Below are 17,103 nucleotides of genomic sequence, written 5' to 3'. Positions count from 1 at the left end.
CATGCTGCCACTGTGACACTGATGAATCTTGGCACGATATAACGTATGACTGTCCTGACTATGAAGACGAGATCTATTCTGATCACAAGGATTATTAATTTGCCAAAGGACCAAGAACATATACTAATTCATACCCATGACAATTATAAATACTTCACTTTTGCACAGGATGTCCTTAGTCTCCTTAATTCCACTTTTTGCACAGGATGTCCTTAGGCTCCTTAATGCCACTTTTTGCACAGGATGTCCTTAGGCTCCTTAATGTTCTTTGTCTTCAACAAATAAAGAACATTAAGGAGCCTAAACCACCAAGAGCAGTAACTTGAGACAGATTCTGGGCATCACTCTCCAGTATCATCAACCGCCGACCTCATCGAAGCTCAACTGAACTGAAATTCACTTCCTTCATCCAAGTTCCATTGGGCTGATATCTGCAACTGAATCTCCAGGCAAGATCAACCAGTACTTGATCCCATTGAAGACTCCAAAACCCAGACACTGGAGACACCAGCAGCTTTTCTGTCACAAGCCATATTGGCGATCAAACCGAACATTCTAGCCTGGTTTTCTTTTACTCTCCTCCGAGGCAGGGGGGTGAGGAGATTGGTCCCTGTCTCCTCTCCCTGCCACGCCAAATGGTTCACCTTCTCTATCTTCACCCTACCTCTGTCTTTTTCTCCCAGCCTTCAGCTCCCCCCCCCTACTCTGTCTATCTCGCAGTGTACACCCCACACAACTTATCAATTAATAACGTCCAAATTTAAACCATGCTTACATTACTCTTGGCCTTTTATATTCTAGCGTTAACCACCTTTTTTATTTTTTATTTTATTTATTTATTTATTTTTATTTTTTTTACATAGGCCCTTGCCACTGAAATCTTTGGAAACTAAGTGGCAGTGCCTGCCAGAGTATAGAAATCTACTGGGTACCTGACCTGCCTCCCCTGGGGGCAAGTGCAGTAATGGTGGGTCCCAACGGCTAAATGGTCAGAAGAACAATGGCACACAATGCTACACATCCATCCACTCCCCACACACTTTTTAAATCTCTGGCCTTCATAGAGTTCTGTGCTACACAAACAAGAGTACACAACACGGAAATGGGAGAGACCCTGGTGACATCAGACAACTAACACACTTTGCACTTGTCAGTGTAGTACCACACAGTTGATACATTACTCTGCGGTTACTGCTTCCTATATGCAGTACTTTACATTTGTCAATGTTAAACTTCAGTTGCCACCTCTCAGGGCATCTACTCAGCTTTTCTAGATCCTGTTGTAGCAGCATAGCGTCAATAGTGTCCTTAACAACCCTGCCAACCTTTGTATCGTCTGCAAACTTGGACATTAAGCTTGATAAACCATCATCAATATCATTTATAAATACAGAAAACAATAATGGACCCAACACTGAACTCTGAGGGACTCCACTAATAACATTTGTCCACAAAGAGCAGGGAAGACAGAGTGGTAATCAATGGACTTTGATTACCACTCTGCCTTCCCCCACTCAACCATCCCTTTATCCATAGCAGCAATTTGTCTCCAATGCCACACTGCTCCAATTTGTGCAGCAGTCTTCCATGTGCAACAGTATCAAAAGACTTTATAAGATCCAAATATATGATATCAAAATTATTCTTTGCATCCAGTTCCTTTGTGACTACATCATAGTATCCAATCAAATTGATCAAACAACACTGCCCCTTAACAAGCCCATGCTGTGTCCGAGCTTTAACTGAAGTCTTGTCTAGATGATCCTGCAGTGCTTCTTTAACCAGTGCCTCCATTAATTTTCCTGAACAGAAATTAAACTAAAAGGTCTGTAATTACCCGTGTCTCCCTTTGATCCTCCTTTGTCGATTGGGGTCACATATGCCCATCTCCAGTCCATGGGTACCTCCTCTGAGTCCAAGGAAGCTGTCATAATTATGGCTAAGGGTTTGTTTACTTCCTTTGCTGCCTCCTTTAATATAACTGGATAGATTCCATCCACCCCAGGTGCCTTTCTTATGTTTATCTTCAACAATTTCTCCTCCACTTTACTCTCAGATATTACTAGATTATCTAGCTTACTGCCAGAGTTTAATACACCTCTGGCATTCTCCTCCCTGAACAACTCATGTGAATATAGATGCAAAATATTCATTTAGATTGTTAGCTACCTGAGCAGGATCATCAATAGCTGAACCATCGATATCAAGTGGACCAATCTGATTCATCCCCTTCCTTCTAGAGTTTACATAAGTAAAGAACTCTTTGCTATTTTTCTTTGCATCCTTTGCCAGAGTTTTCTCGTAATTTGCTTGCCTAACTTCCATTGTGACTTGGTTACAGACCAGCTTATATATATCATAGGATTCTGTGTCACCTGTTAATTTATATGTATCCCATGCATTTTCTTCTCTGCCAAATGTCTAATTAGTTCATTTGACATCTATTTAGGCCTAATCCCAGGGGCTCACATCTGATGAGTATGGGCTTGACACACATAGGGTCCTGAGTCAGATATCATCATTCTTTTCTTTCTTGGTGATTCTCTTTTCTCTCTCTCTCTCTCTCTCTCTCTCTCTCTCTCTCTCTCTCTCAGGGTAACTCAGAATTTTTTTTTTTTTTTTTTTTATTGGTGCAGCATAAGCCTCAGGCTTCCTTGCACCATACGCTAATAATAATAAATCTTGAACAATATTTCTTTGTTGGTATGAAAAGCCTAATAGTTTCCAAAATTAATTCTTTGAATGCTTGCCATTTTGAATTTGCTATTTGTAACATCATCAGTTGATCCCACCGTATAGAATTTAAATACTGTCTCACCCCACCGTAGTCACCTTTATGAAAGCAAAAACCCTTCCCTTTACCCCTGATGGTAGTTACCTCTTTGAGTACATTCCACTTCAGCACACTGATCACTGTCACCTAGTGGTTCCTTTATCTGCAGATACATGAAGAATTACTACTGATAATCAGATCAAGAGTATTACTCCATCTAGTTGCTTCCCAAACATGCTGATGTAGAAAACAATCATCCAATAAATCCACAAATGCCTTGCTAGTGTGTGAGTGACCAACCCACAAATTCAAGTCAATTTCTGGAAAATTAAAATCCCCCATTATAAGACACTCTGATTTACTGGCCCACTATTTCTCTGCACAACTGCTCATTATACTCATCAGATTCATTAGGCCTATATTTTTCCTTTCCCAGTGCTTATATCAACACCAAACAGACTCAACTCATTATCCACCATCAATTGGATGCACTTCCTTAAATTTTGTGTTCCTTAACTAACAGCATAACCCCTCCTCCCTTCCTGTCTTGTCTATCTTTTCTGTACACATTGTACTCCCGAAATTACAATTTTTATGACAAGACATTATTTTGAAATCAATTAAGACTAATGCTTCTTCCCTCCATCCTAAAAGCTATTTTTCAGCAGAACAATGCCCACCCCACATGCAGCTTTCATATCCTGAAAGTATCTACACGATATCAAGATGCTCCCTTGGCCTGCATATTCACCAGATGTGTTGCCTGGAGGGCACATTTGGGATGCAATAGGTCATTCACTAACCTCTACCTCTCAGTCTACTAAAAGTGCGGCCCAACCCAAAGCACAAGAGAAATGGCTAAATTTTCACCAAGATGACATTTGCCACAATTTCTCAACTCCCTACTGAATCATCTGGCTGATTATATCACTATTAATGGAGACCACACTTCATATTTATGTGCACTGCATCGCCCTTTCAAAAGTAAACAATGCACTGATATACAAACTGAATCACATATTGTCTAAATAAATGATAAAAATAAATAGGGGTATTTGAAACCCTCACTTATTTTTAGCTGAAAGCAGGCACTCCTTTTAGATGGGGCAAATCCTGTATATAAAAAAGTAATATCGGTGTAGATACACCATAGATAACCCCTTAAGAAACTACAACGGTAGTGTGGGAGGAATCATTTGCTCTGTATCTCATATTGTGCACTTCCTTCACAAGTTGCCATGGTATTGCACTACCTCGAATAAGTAACGCTTCACTAATAGAGAAGGTTATTGTTACTTATTCTCAGTGAGTACCACCACCCAGACAGTGCCTTTTCAAAGCTGTTGGCCTATCATCGGTGGGTGGGCAAGTATCCTGGTATTGCAGACATGACAACCCAGTTGTCATGGTGTATCTACACCAATATTATATAGATATTAAACTCTTACTCTTAACATATTATGCCTTGTGCATTTAGTTATTTTTAAATAAAAAAGTAACTAAAGTAGGGCCCCAACATTCAATGGTAATTTGTTCCACAAAACCCATTATCATAATATTGCATTGTCCACCTAATGTCGTAAACAGAATCCAATAATACATTGATTTCCTGCAATTCGTACCAAACCCTTGACAAGCAACCCCAGACACATAATAGGTATTTCTTGCATGTTTTACCTGATTTTTATTTCTTGCATGCTATACTTAATTTTTACATTAAAAATGAGTGTTTTAGAAAGATTATTTAATAAATAGTTATTTCATTAAACATTAAAAAAAAAAAAAAAAAAAACAATAAATTAGCATTTACCTTAAACTCAAAGTGCAGGGCTGATGCTGATGAAATCGATGGTGGCATAGTGCTAGGTGGATCAGAAGTCTTTTCACTCTTTCTTCGCTACTAGCAAGGAACTGTCCAGGATGGATTGTTTTTGACAACCCTTTTGCAGCTTCCTGAAGTAAGAAATAACTTCATCTTCCATTTTACACACCTAGAGTTCAGTGTTTTCAAAGCTGATGTGTTTTTTTACTACTGCTCTTAAATGTTCCCAACAAAAAAAGAATCTTCAAAGTTTTTAACTCTTTGGCTGACACTTTTTGGGTGTCTTCTTCTCTGGTGTTACACTCCATAATTTTCTCCAACTCTTTTAGCTCCTCATTTGTTAGCTCATGCCCAAGAAGATCAATAAGGTCCATCCACATCCTCTTCATCAACCTCGAGGACCCATTGATTCACCAAGACTGATGATTTCATTTGTCAAAGCACCATCATCTTCAAATCCAATGAAGTTAAGGATGATTAAAGGCCACGTTTTACTTCTTTTTTTTTTTTTTTTTTTTTTATGTAAACCCCAAACACAGTATTAGAACCTGTAGTACTTAGTACCGTGCTTGGGTTGGAGGTTGAGAAGATGGAAGATATTTGTTGACATTGGACTGTAATTTTCAGGAAATACATATGAAGGAATGTTGTTCCAGAAAACAGCAGTTGAATGAATACATGAGGAAGATGAAAAGTTGATTCTGTGAGTTTGAAGTTGAACAGTAAATGGAAGTTGGCTGGTGGCAGCACGTGTTTGGACTGTTTTGAAAGAGAGAGCGGGAATATAGAAGCCAATTCAGAAGAACAGTGCCCATGGAAATATCTGTAGAAGAGGCATGCAGCAGAAACGGTACGTCTATGAGACAGCGAGTGCAGAGACTCTGTTAGAGATGAGTCGTTAATTAACCTAACGGCCCTCTTCTAAACAGAATCAAGAAGCCTGAGAGAGGTTTTGGGAGCACAACACCAGATGTGGGAACAATATTCCATGGTAGGGCGGATTTGCGATTTATAAAGACTGAACAGCTGTTTGGAAGAAAAGTAAAGGTGAGAGCGAAAGATAAAACCAAGTTTTTTTGATGCAGAGGAAGCAATATTTGTAATGTGCTTGTGCCAAGATAGATTAGAAGTCAGAGTAATCACCAAAAGAGTTAGATCATCTTGCCTAGAAATGGGAGTTTTAGAAGGACTGAAATCAACTAAGTTGTCTTTGCCCCACTGGAGAATTACCTGGAGATCGGCATTTAAGGAAGTAGTAGAAGATTTTCGAGAAGTTGAAGCTGATTGAGCAGGACAAGGTTCTCAAAATGGAAAGTGGAATGCAATGTGCTATCATCGGCAAAACTATGGATAGGATTTCCAGTCAATGGAAGGTCATTAATATACAAGAGGAAAAGAGTGGAGGAAGAACTGAACCTTGGGGCACACCGGCATTGGTGGAGAAGTTAGAAGACAGAGAGCCATCTACCATCACCCTCAGTGAGCAATCAGAGAGAAAACTGGATAACCAATTACAAAAAACAGTTGGCAAACCATAAGATGGAAGCTTGTTTAGAAGACCTTTATGCCAAACACAATCGAAAGCTTTTGAGATGTCAAGATCAGCTGCTTGTGTTTCACTGAACTTTTCCATTGAATTAGTCCATAAATGGGTAACATAAGCCAGAATACCACCAGGGGATCGACACTGACAGAATCCATACTGGCGATCATTGATCAGACGGAAGGTTTTTAGGTAGTTTTAAGAGTTGGCGGTTAAATGATTTCTCCATTACTTTAGAAAGAGTAGAAGTGATTGCAATGGGACAATAATTGAATGGGAGGGATTTGTCACCCTTTTTAGGAACTGGCTGGATATGAGCAAACTTCCAAGCAGAAGGAAAAACACCTTTGGAATAAGAAACTGAAAAAAGGCGGCAAAGAATAGGAGTACGTTCAGGAGCACAGGTTTTGAGAACAAGTGGTTTGGTTTGGTTTGGTTTTGGTTTTATTGGCGCATTAGCTACTAAGGCTATAATGCGCCAAGACCATGTCATTTATAAAATAATTTAAACTTTCAGTGACCTAATTAGTTAGGTCACTATGTCAAGAAGTATAAGAAAAATGTAAATTTCATAAACGAGTAAAAATATTTATTGACTTTAAAAATCTAAAAATAGCAGACACATTGTCATTGTCGGATAAAATCTGACTGAGTGTATACGGCTCAGTCAGATGATTAAAAGCGGTAAGACGGATACTGCTAAAAACTGGACATTCGATTAAAATGTGTCTAATTGATAAAACTGTGCCACAAGACTCACACATAGGAGGGTCATCAGCCCTCAGAGAACAAGTGGAGAAATACCATCGGGACCTGGAGCTTTCTTAGCATCAAGTTCGTCAAAATTTAAGAAAGGGGATGAATCAGATTGGTCCACTTGAAATCGATGGTTCAACTGTTGATGATCCTGCTCACGTAGCTAAAAAACTGAACGAATATTTTGCATCAACATTCACACATGAGGAGTTATTCAGGGAGGGGAATGCCAGAGGTGTATTCAACTCTGGCAGAAAGCTAGATAATCTTTTAATAACTGAGAATAAAGTGGAAGAGAAATTGTTGAAGATAAACACAAGAAAGGCACCTGGGGTTGGATGAAATCTATTAAGTTATATTAAAGGAGGCGGCAAAGGACGTAACCAAACCCTTAGTCATAATTATGAGAGCTTCCCTGGATTCCGGAGAGGTACCTATGGACTGGAGATGTGCAAATGTGACCCCAATCCACAAAGGAGGATCAAAGGGAAACACAGGTAATTACAGACCTGTTAGTTTAACTTCTGTTCCAGGGAAATTAATGGAGGCACTGGTTAAAGAAGCATTGCAGGATCATCTAGACAAGACTTCAGTTATAGCTCAGACACATATTGGGTATGTCAAAGGGAAGTCTTGTCTGACCAATTTGATTGGATACTGTGATGTAGTCACAAAGGAACTGGATGAAAATAATAACTTTGATATCATATATTTGGATCTTAGAAAAGCCTTTGATACTGTTGCACATGGAAGATTGCTGCACAAATTGGAGCAGTGTGGGATTGGAGGCAAATTGTTGCTATGGATAAAGGGATGGTTGAGTGGGAGAAGACAGAGTGGTAATCAATGGACACTGCTCTTTGTGGACTAATGTTATTAGTGGAGTCCCTCAGGGTTCAGTGTTGGGTCCATTGTTGTTTTCTGTATTTATAAATGATATTGATGATGGTATATCAGGCTTAATGTCCAAATTTGCAGATGATACGAAGGTTGGCAGAGTTATTAATGACATTAATGACAGTACACTGCTGCAACAGGATATAGAAAAGTTGAGCGATGGGCTGAGAGGTGGCAAATGAAGTTTAACGTTGACAAATGTAAAGTACTACATATAGGAAGCAGTAATCCCAGAGTAACATATCAACTCTGTGGTACCACACTGACAGCAGTAGAAAATGAAAAGGACATGGCGGTAATTGTGCAGGCAGATATGAAGTTTCTGAGCAGAGCAGACGGTCTACAAGAGTAGCTCATGGTGTCTTGTCAATGATATACAGGAATTTTTCTAGCAGGGAAAAGGAGATGATTATCCCCTTGTATAAAGCAATGGTCAGGCCACACCTTGAGCACTGTATACAGGTCTGGAGGCCTCATTTAAAGAAGGAATGTAGAGCTGTTGGAATGAGTACAGAGAAGGGCAACAAGATTAGAAAATGGAACAAAGGTTGAACAAAGAAAGGCTTAAGTTTTGCAAATTACAGTGTCTGGAGACTAGGAACCTGTGAAGTGATCTGATTTAGGTGTATAAAGCCTTGAATGGTTTAGAGCAAGCTTATCTGCGAAAAGATCAAAACCTCCCAAGCACTTCCTAATTCATTTCACAAATATATGTGGTCTCAATTCTAATTTCAACCGATGTCCATTTCCACTTGCAGTCTGCCAAACCCCATGTACTTTTTCTGACAGAATCTCAGTTATTGGTTGATTCAACTACTACTCATCTCAGTTGCCCAAATTATTCGCTGTATCATCCATTTCGCCTCAAAGGTGGTAAATGTGCATATGTCCGTTCCGATATTCCCTGTCAGACTTGGTAATTTGGAATCTCCTCTTTTCGATCTTCTCTGGCTTAAAATCTCTCTACCTCATTGTGTCAAATTCATCTGTTGTGTGTACCGTTCTCCCAACTCCACTAATCACTTGGAGCTCTTTGACTTCCCCTCTTTACAACTTGACTTTCTCCAGTCCAACTTTCCTAACAATGAGGTAATTTTCCTTGGTGATTTTAATGTTCACAATTCCAGCTGGCTTCCGTTTTCTAGTCACACTGACCTTGCACATGATCTTGCACAGATTGTTCATTTACCTACAAGAATACTGGACAATCCTAATCATACAGTCAATACTCTTGACCTTTTTCTCACAAACAACCCTTCTAAGTACATGGTTGAAGTGAGAGGTCCTTTAGGCACTTCAGATCACAACTTGGTGATTGTCTCTTCTCCAATGGAACCTTTATCTCGTGGCGATTCCAAACCTTGTGTTGTTTGGCATTACAAGAATGCAAAATGGGATGACCAGCGAGACTTCTTTTCCTTGGTCGGATTACTGTTTCAAAACTTTTGATGTCAACGTTTGCCCAGATCGTGTCAGTGAAATTATTCTTGCAGGAATGGAATCCTTTATCCCACACTCCACTTTAAAATCTCGTCTTTTATCTAAACCTTGGTTTTCCAATAAATGTGCTAAGGCTGTTCAAGAGAAGAACGTTGCATATCGTAATTGGCTTGTTTCTAATTCTTCAGTTTCATTTTCTGCCTACACCAAAGCTCGCAACAATTGTAAAGCAGTTATTAATCAGTCCAAACTAGAGTTTGAACAGGCTAAGAGTAGAAAACTTGCTTTTTGCCCTAATGGTAGCCGAGCATTCTGGTCTCTTGCCAAAGCTATTGGCCGCAACTTTTGTCCATCTCTGCTCCCACCTCTGTCCAAACCAGATGGTTCTGTTGTCACTTCAGCCAAGGATAAAGCTGACCTGCTAGCATCCCATTTTTCTTTCAACTCGTGCATTAACGATCTTGGTTAAACACCTCCCACCATTTCCAACACGCTCCATTCAATGCATCCTGTGGTCTTCTGTCAAAAGATGTCAGAAAGATTTTGACGAATCTTGATGCTAAGAAAGCGCCAGGTGCCGATGGTATTTCTCCAATTGCTCTCAAAACCTGTGCTCCTGAACTTACTCCTATTCTCTGCCGCCTTTTTTCACTTTATTATTCCAAAGGTGTTTTTCCTTCTGCTTGGAAATTTGCTCATATCCAGCCAGTTCCTAAAAAGGGTGACAAATCCCTCTCATCCAATTATCATCCTATTGCAATTACTTCTACTCTTTCTAAAGTAATGGAGAAATCAATTAACCGCCAACTCTTAAACTACCTAGAAACCTTCCATCTGATCAACGATCACCAGTATGGATTCCGTCAGTGTCGATCCACAGTGACGATTAGTCCATAAATGGGTAACTTATGTTATCCATTTATGGACTAATTCAATAGAAAGGTTTGGTGAAACACAAGTAGTTGCTCTTGACATCTCAAAGGCTTTCGATCGTGTTTAGCATAAAGGTCTTCTAAACAAACTTCCACCTTATGGTTTGCCAACAGTTTTTTGTAATTGGTTATCCAGTTGTCTCTCTGATCGCTCACTGAGAGTGATGGTAGATGGCTCTCTGTCTTCTAACTTCTCCACTAATGCCGGTGTCCGCCGAGGTTCAGTTCTTTCCCCCATTCTTTTCCTCTTGTATATTAATGACCTTCTTCCATTGACTGGAAATCCTATCCATAGTTTTGCCGATGATAGCACATTGCATTCCACCTTCCATTCTGAGAAACCTTGCCTTGCTCAATCAGCTTCAACTTCTTGAATATCTGCTCCTATGCTTATCTTTGGTGACACTCCGATTTGGGGATTACCCTGACTTCTAATCTCTCTTGGCACAAGCACATTACAAATATTGCTTCCTCTGCATCAAAAAAAAAAAAAAAAAAAAAAAAACTTGGTTTTGTCTTTCGCTCTCAGCATTACTTTCCTTCCAAACAGCTGTTCACTCTTTACAAATCACAAATCCACCCTACCATGGAATATTGTTCCGACATCTGGGGTTGTGCCCCTAAAACCTCTCTCAGGCTTCTTGATTCTATTCAGAAGAGGGCAGTTAGGTTAATTAATGACTCATCTCTAACAGAGTCTCTGCACTCGCTGTCTCATAGACGTACTGTTTCTGCTGCATGCTTCTTCTACAGATATTTCCATGGGCACTGTTCTTCTGAACTGGCTTCTATAATTCCTGCTCTCTCTTTCAAAACAGTCCGAACACGTGCTGCCACCAGCCAACATCTATTTACTATCCAACTTCAAACTCACAGAACCAACTTTTCATTTTCCTCGTTTATTCATTCAACTGCCGTTTTCTGGAACAATGTTCCTTTATAAGTATTTCCTGAAAATTACAGTCTACAGGAGTTCAAGTTCAATATCAACAAATATCTTCTTTCGTCTTCTCAACCTCCAACCCAAGCACGGTTCTAATACCTTCTGTGTTTGGGGTTTACATAAAATATATAAAAAAAAAAAAAAAAAAACTCTGAACACATTCAAGGTCACCTTCCATGATCCTTTGCACGATCTCCTTTCCCAACTCCATTTATCTTTGTTATGAAATGGAAATGACATCATTTCGGCATCACAAAATCGTGACAAATTGATTTTATTATCTTCTGAAATTTAGTAGGCGTGGCTAAAGATGTTTATACAAAAAAAAAAAAAAAAATTCACTTGTTCATCCCCACCAATAATGTCTAGTTATACCTGGAATTCATTAAATCTAACCACTTCCACAACACATGGAACTTTGTTACAAAAATCAAGCACCCACTAGCTGAGGGGAAACTTGTTCACATATGTCCTGCAACTATCCTTCTTCAATTTAAATTTATGCCCCAACTGATATGTGTAGTCTGAGCAAGAGAAAAAATGCTATCAGCAGTGAGCTTGCTCAATCCATTTAAAGCCTTAAACACCTCAGTCAGATTACCTCGCAGATGAGTAGTCTCCAGAAGCTGCAATTTTCAGAAAGAAGCCTGTCTTGGTAAGACCTTTTGTTCTCTTCTCCAATCTCATTGCCTTTCACTGCAGCCATACCAGCAGATCTACAACATTGCTAAAATGAGGCATTCAGACCTGTATGCAGTACTCAAGATGCAACATAACCATTGACTTGTACTCTGGGATAGTCACCTCCTTTATCCCTGCTAGAAAAGATCCTGTATATCATTGATGAAAAAAACACAATAGCTCTCCTAGCAGCCTATCAGCAATGAGCAGAGAACTTCATATCTGACTGACATTTAGCACCAGGTCTTTTTCATGTTCCACTATCCTGAGTGCAGTACCACACAGTTTTGGCAAATTAATTTGGGAATACTGCTACCCACATGCAATACCTTACATTTGTCAATGTTAAACTTCATCTACCATTTCTCAGCCCATTTGCCTTATATCTTATTGCAAAAGCTTACCTTGATTACTGTCATTAACCACCCTTCCAATGTTTGTATCTGCACACCTAGACATTATTCCTGATATACCTTCATCAAAATCATTACTAAATATAGAAACATCAATGGGCCCAGCACTGAACCCGGAAGGACTCCACTAATAACATTACTCATGAAGAGCAGTGCTCATCGATAATCACTCTGCATTTTACAACTCAAAGTTCCATAGCTGAAACTCGCCCTCAATGCTATATTGCTCAAGTTTGTGCAGCCGCCTTTTATATACAACAGTATCAAAGGCGTTCCTGAAATCCAAGTAAATGATATCAAAATCATTTTATGCTTTGTTACCGCATCGTAGTATCGAAGATTTGTCAGACAAGATCTCACCTCAAGAATTCATGATGTAACTGCAGTATAATTGCATTCCTGTCTAGATGGTCTTGCATTACTTCATTAACCAATGGCTCCATTATTTTCCCTGGAACAGAAATTAACAGGTCTGTAATTACTCATGTCACCTTTTGAAACCCCTCTGTGAATTGGATATACATTCACAGATCTTCAGTACATAGGGAATGTCCCTGAATCCAAAGATGCTCTCATAATTATGTCTAAGGGTTTGCTTACCTCCTTTGCTACCTCCCTTAATACAATTGGACAGATCCCATCTATCCCATCACATTTTTTATGTTTAGTTTAACAATTTCTCTTCCATGTTTCTGCTCATTTATCAGAATCATTTAGTTTCCTGTCAGAGTTTGATAATCTTCTGGCTCCCCTTTCCTAAAGAATTCCTCACATGTGAATGTAGATGTAAAATACCTATTCAGTTTTCCAGCATTCCGACCAGGATCATCAACAGTTAAACCATCGACATCAAACGGACCAAAATGACTCAACCCCTTCCTCCTACTATTAAGATAAGTAAAGAAGGCTTTGTTGCTTTTATCTGCATTCTTTTTTGCCAGACTTTTTGTAATCTGCCTCAGCTTGCCTAACCTCCTTTGTGACTTGATTACAGACTAGCTTATATCTACCATAAGCTTCTGTATCACCTGATAATTTAATGCATCCCACATGTTTTTTCTTCTTAGCCACAAGTCTCATCAGTTCATCTGACATCCATTTCAGTCTAACAATATTTCTTAGTTGGTATGAAAAGCCTAGTACCTTTTATAATTACTTCTCCAAATGCTTTCCATTTAGAATTTGCTATTGGTAATATCATCAGTTGGTCCCCTTGCAAAGAATTTACAAACTCTCTGAGACCACTGTAGTTACCCTTACCATTGTAATATTTGTCTTTAATTAAACCTCAGATCAGTTTAATGTGATCACTGTCATCTAGTGGATCTTTTACCTGCAGATTCTTAATGCATGAAGAATCACTGCTGATAATCAGTTCAAGAATATTAGGTTAAAATGCATTTAAGTTGGCGGTCTGACAACTAAACATGAAACTAGATGACTTGCTGTTTGTGTCATCGAGGAAGTGCTTAGCTTTGATTGGTAGGTCATTATTTAGCGTCACTGTAGATGTGACATTGTTTTTCTTGATCGCTTTAGTGTGTTGGCTTTTTTATCATGTGACTTATTAGCTCTCTTTTCAGATCATGATATCACTGGCAATCCAGTTTCTATAATTACAGATTGCTTCTAGTTGAAAGATAAGTTGAATTTCAGTTTTCTTTTTACGTAATTTTAAAAAAAGTTTAGTTAGTTTACACCACTAATTCAGGACAGACTGAAGCAAAAGAAGTGTACATATTTTAAGACTTTCATTTTAGTGTAAAAAGGTTATGTCAGTTTACACCACCAATTCGGGATGCATTTAAGCAAAAGAAGTGCCAGGTTTTAATAGATTTTAATTTTAATTTATCAGTTTTACTTGTATATGGTACCTGCAAAGTATGAAATTAGGTATTGTATGAAACAAGGGTATATTCAGGGGTGGACAAAGGAGGTATGTGCCCCCCCTTAACCATGCATATAATTGTTCCTAGGTCTATCTGAAAAAGGAAAAAAAAAAAAAAAAAAAAAAACTCAAAAACCTGGTATCATTCTGCCATTACGATGATACCTGGATAAGACAATGGAATGAAATATCTAGGTATTCTAGATATTTCACAAATTGGAGAAGTGTAGCATTGGAGGCAAATTGCTGCTATGGATAAAGGGATGGTTGAGTGGGGGAAGACGGAGTGGGAATCAATGGACACTGCTCTTTGTGGACTAATGTATTAGTGGAGTCCCTCAGGGGTTCATTGTTGCTTTTTGAATTTATAAATGATATTGATGAAGGTATATCAGGCTTAATGTCCAAGTTTGCAGACGATACGAAGGTTGGCAGAATTGTTAATGACACTACACTGCTGCAACAGGATCTAGAAAAGTTGAGCAGATGGGCTGAGAGGTGGCAAATGAAGTTTAACATTGACAAATGTAAAGTACTACATATGGGAAGCAGTAATCCCAGAGTAACGTATCAACTCTGTGGTACCATACTGACAGGGGTAGAGAATGAAAACGACCTTGGGGGGTAATTGTGCAGGCAGATATGGAGTTTTCTGAGCAGTGCAGATGGTCTGCAAGAGTAGCAGCCTATCAGCAATGAGCAGAGAACTTCATATCTGACTAACATTTATCACCAGGTCTTTTTCATGTTCCACTAACCTGAGTACAGTACCACTCCCATTTCACCCCTCCATTTGTTACAAATGCCTGTCCAGCTTAGGCTTAAATTTATTTAGGCTATCAACTTCTACAACAAAAGATGGAAGTCTGTTCCACCAATTAACTTTCTGCTAACTAAAGGTGTCTTATCAATGATATACAGAAATTTTTCTAGCAGGGATAAGGAGGTGATTATCCCCTTGCATAAGATAATGGTCAGGCCACACCTTGGGTACTGGATACAGGTCTGGAGGCCTCATTTCAAGAAGGATGTAGAGCTGTTGGAACGAGTACAGAGAAGGGCAACAAGATTAGTGAACAGAACAAAGGATTGCTTTTATGAAGAAAGGCTTAAGTTTTGCAAATTACAGTGTCTGATTGAGGTGTATCGAGGTGATCTGATTGGGGTGTATGAAGACTTGAATGGTTTGAGCATGTTCAATACTGATGGGATTCTTCCTCTTGCTCAGAATAATCACCTGAGAGGGCATAAATTCAAATTGAGGAAAGACGGTTGTAGAATAGATGTGCTGAAGTTTGCTTTAGCCAGCGGGCAGTTGATTGCTGGAACAAACTTCCATCTGTCGTAGAAGTTGATAGCTTAAATAGATTCAAGGCAGAACTTGACAAACATCTGGAGCGAGGGGATGAGTGAAATAAGGGTTTTTTTTTTTTTTTTTTTTGGCTGATGCTATATAAGCTTGCTTTCTTGCATCATGTGCCCTTGCTAATATAACTGGCCATCCATTTTCTATAATTACAGCTTGCTTCTATCCTTAGATTTTCTATAATTACAGCTTGCTTTAGTGTACAGCATCTATTGTTCGTTGAATGCCATACAAAGATTGACTTCAGCCCGGAGAGGAGGAAATAGACTTTATTAAACAGAAGAAGGCCTGTCTGCAATGCACAAGTGGAGAGGAAAGCAGAATGTGGGATGTGGCTGGTTTCTGTCAATCAGTGTTACCGCGATTCCTTGCTTCACCAAAGGTAAGTCCTGTAGTTTCATGTTTAGTCATCAGGGCCACCAGCTTAACTGCATTTTTACCGAATATTATTTCCTCTTGTTATCTCCCTCATCACATGCTGCCGTAGAAAAGCCATCGAATAAATCCACAAAAGTCTTGCTAATGTGCGAGTGACTAACTCACAAATTCCTGTCAATATATGGAAAGTTAAAATCACCCATTATAAGATATTTTGATTTACTGGCCAACAATTTCTTGTATAGTTTGTTATACTCATCACAATCATTAGGCCTAAAACAAACTCCTATTTTCATTTCTTAGCGGTTATATCACACCCAAACTGACTCAAAATTGCACTGACCTCCCATGTCTACCGGAGGCACTGCCCTGGACTTGTTTCTTACTAAGAGCATAACACCTGCCCGCCTACTGTCCTTTCGGCACATCAATGTAAACACTCGCATCGGTGGCGTTATGGTATTATTAAATGATTTTATCATTCAGGCAATAAGGATTATTCATATTCCAAAATTGGGATCGACATTAGCGTGAATTGGTCCACCTCATATTCAGTTATCACCGAACAACGACAGACAAAAAAAAAAAATACTTAATTTTGTAACTTACGTTTTGTAAAAATATACTTCATTTAATTTTATGCTTAATTAAACATTCCGTTTAATTTAGCACAAAATTAAATCAGAGCACTTAAATGACCTACCTATAAAATAGAGGGCAGAAAGGATACAAATCCTGAAGATTGCAGCTTCCATAATTTCTGTTCCTTGACATTAAAAGTCACTAAATAACTACAAAAGAGGGACGTACATAGCACCACACAGAAGTAAGATATGTTACTACTCTGTGCACAATACTGTACTACAAAACATTACATAAAAAACCCCTAACAAATTATACACGTTCAAACGCCAATACGGAAAAGCAAACTGAAGGTTCAACTAATTTCCGACAGGGGGGGGGGGAAAGAAGGGAATTTTGCAGAAACATTCGTAATTATCCCCAAGTTATCTTCGCGCAGCTGTTCTTGCATTCTGGTACAGTTACCGCCGTTTTTCTGCCGACTCACCTTAAACATATAGTAACATATCTTATTATTCTGTGACCTTAAAAAAAGAAAGAAAGAAAAAAAATCAAAAACTGATAAACTTAACCTTTAAGTCTCAGAATAAAATTTATGCAAACCTAGATTCAACTTTCCTCTATCATTATTATTATTATCCATATGCTGCACCAGCATAAAAAAATTCCCGAGTTAGCCAGAGAGAGAG

At 38.8% G+C, this 17,103-nt stretch overlaps 1 protein-coding gene across 1 annotated transcript in view; it reads right to left on the bottom strand.

Moving 5' to 3' along the window:
• Positions 1-16,707, bottom strand: part of LOC150081695 (UPAR/Ly6 domain-containing protein crok-like) — a 37,441-nt gene extending 20,734 nt beyond the window's left edge. The window contains exon 1 of the mRNA XM_090378810.1: positions 16,536-16,707. Coding sequence (XP_090234936.1) covers positions 16,536-16,587 — 52 coding nt within the window. The 5' untranslated portion in view covers positions 16,588-16,707. The remainder of the gene's footprint in view (positions 1-16,535) is intronic.
• Positions 16,708-17,103: the final 396 nt, after the last annotated feature.

Source organism: Mastigoproctus giganteus, chromosome 8 (genome assembly GCF_048544385.1).
Source record: "Mastigoproctus giganteus isolate SK-2022 chromosome 8, ASM4854438v1, whole genome shotgun sequence".
Lineage (NCBI taxonomy): Eukaryota > Metazoa > Arthropoda > Arachnida > Uropygi > Thelyphonidae > Mastigoproctus > Mastigoproctus giganteus.
This window is presented reverse-complemented; position numbering and strand designations above follow the sequence as displayed.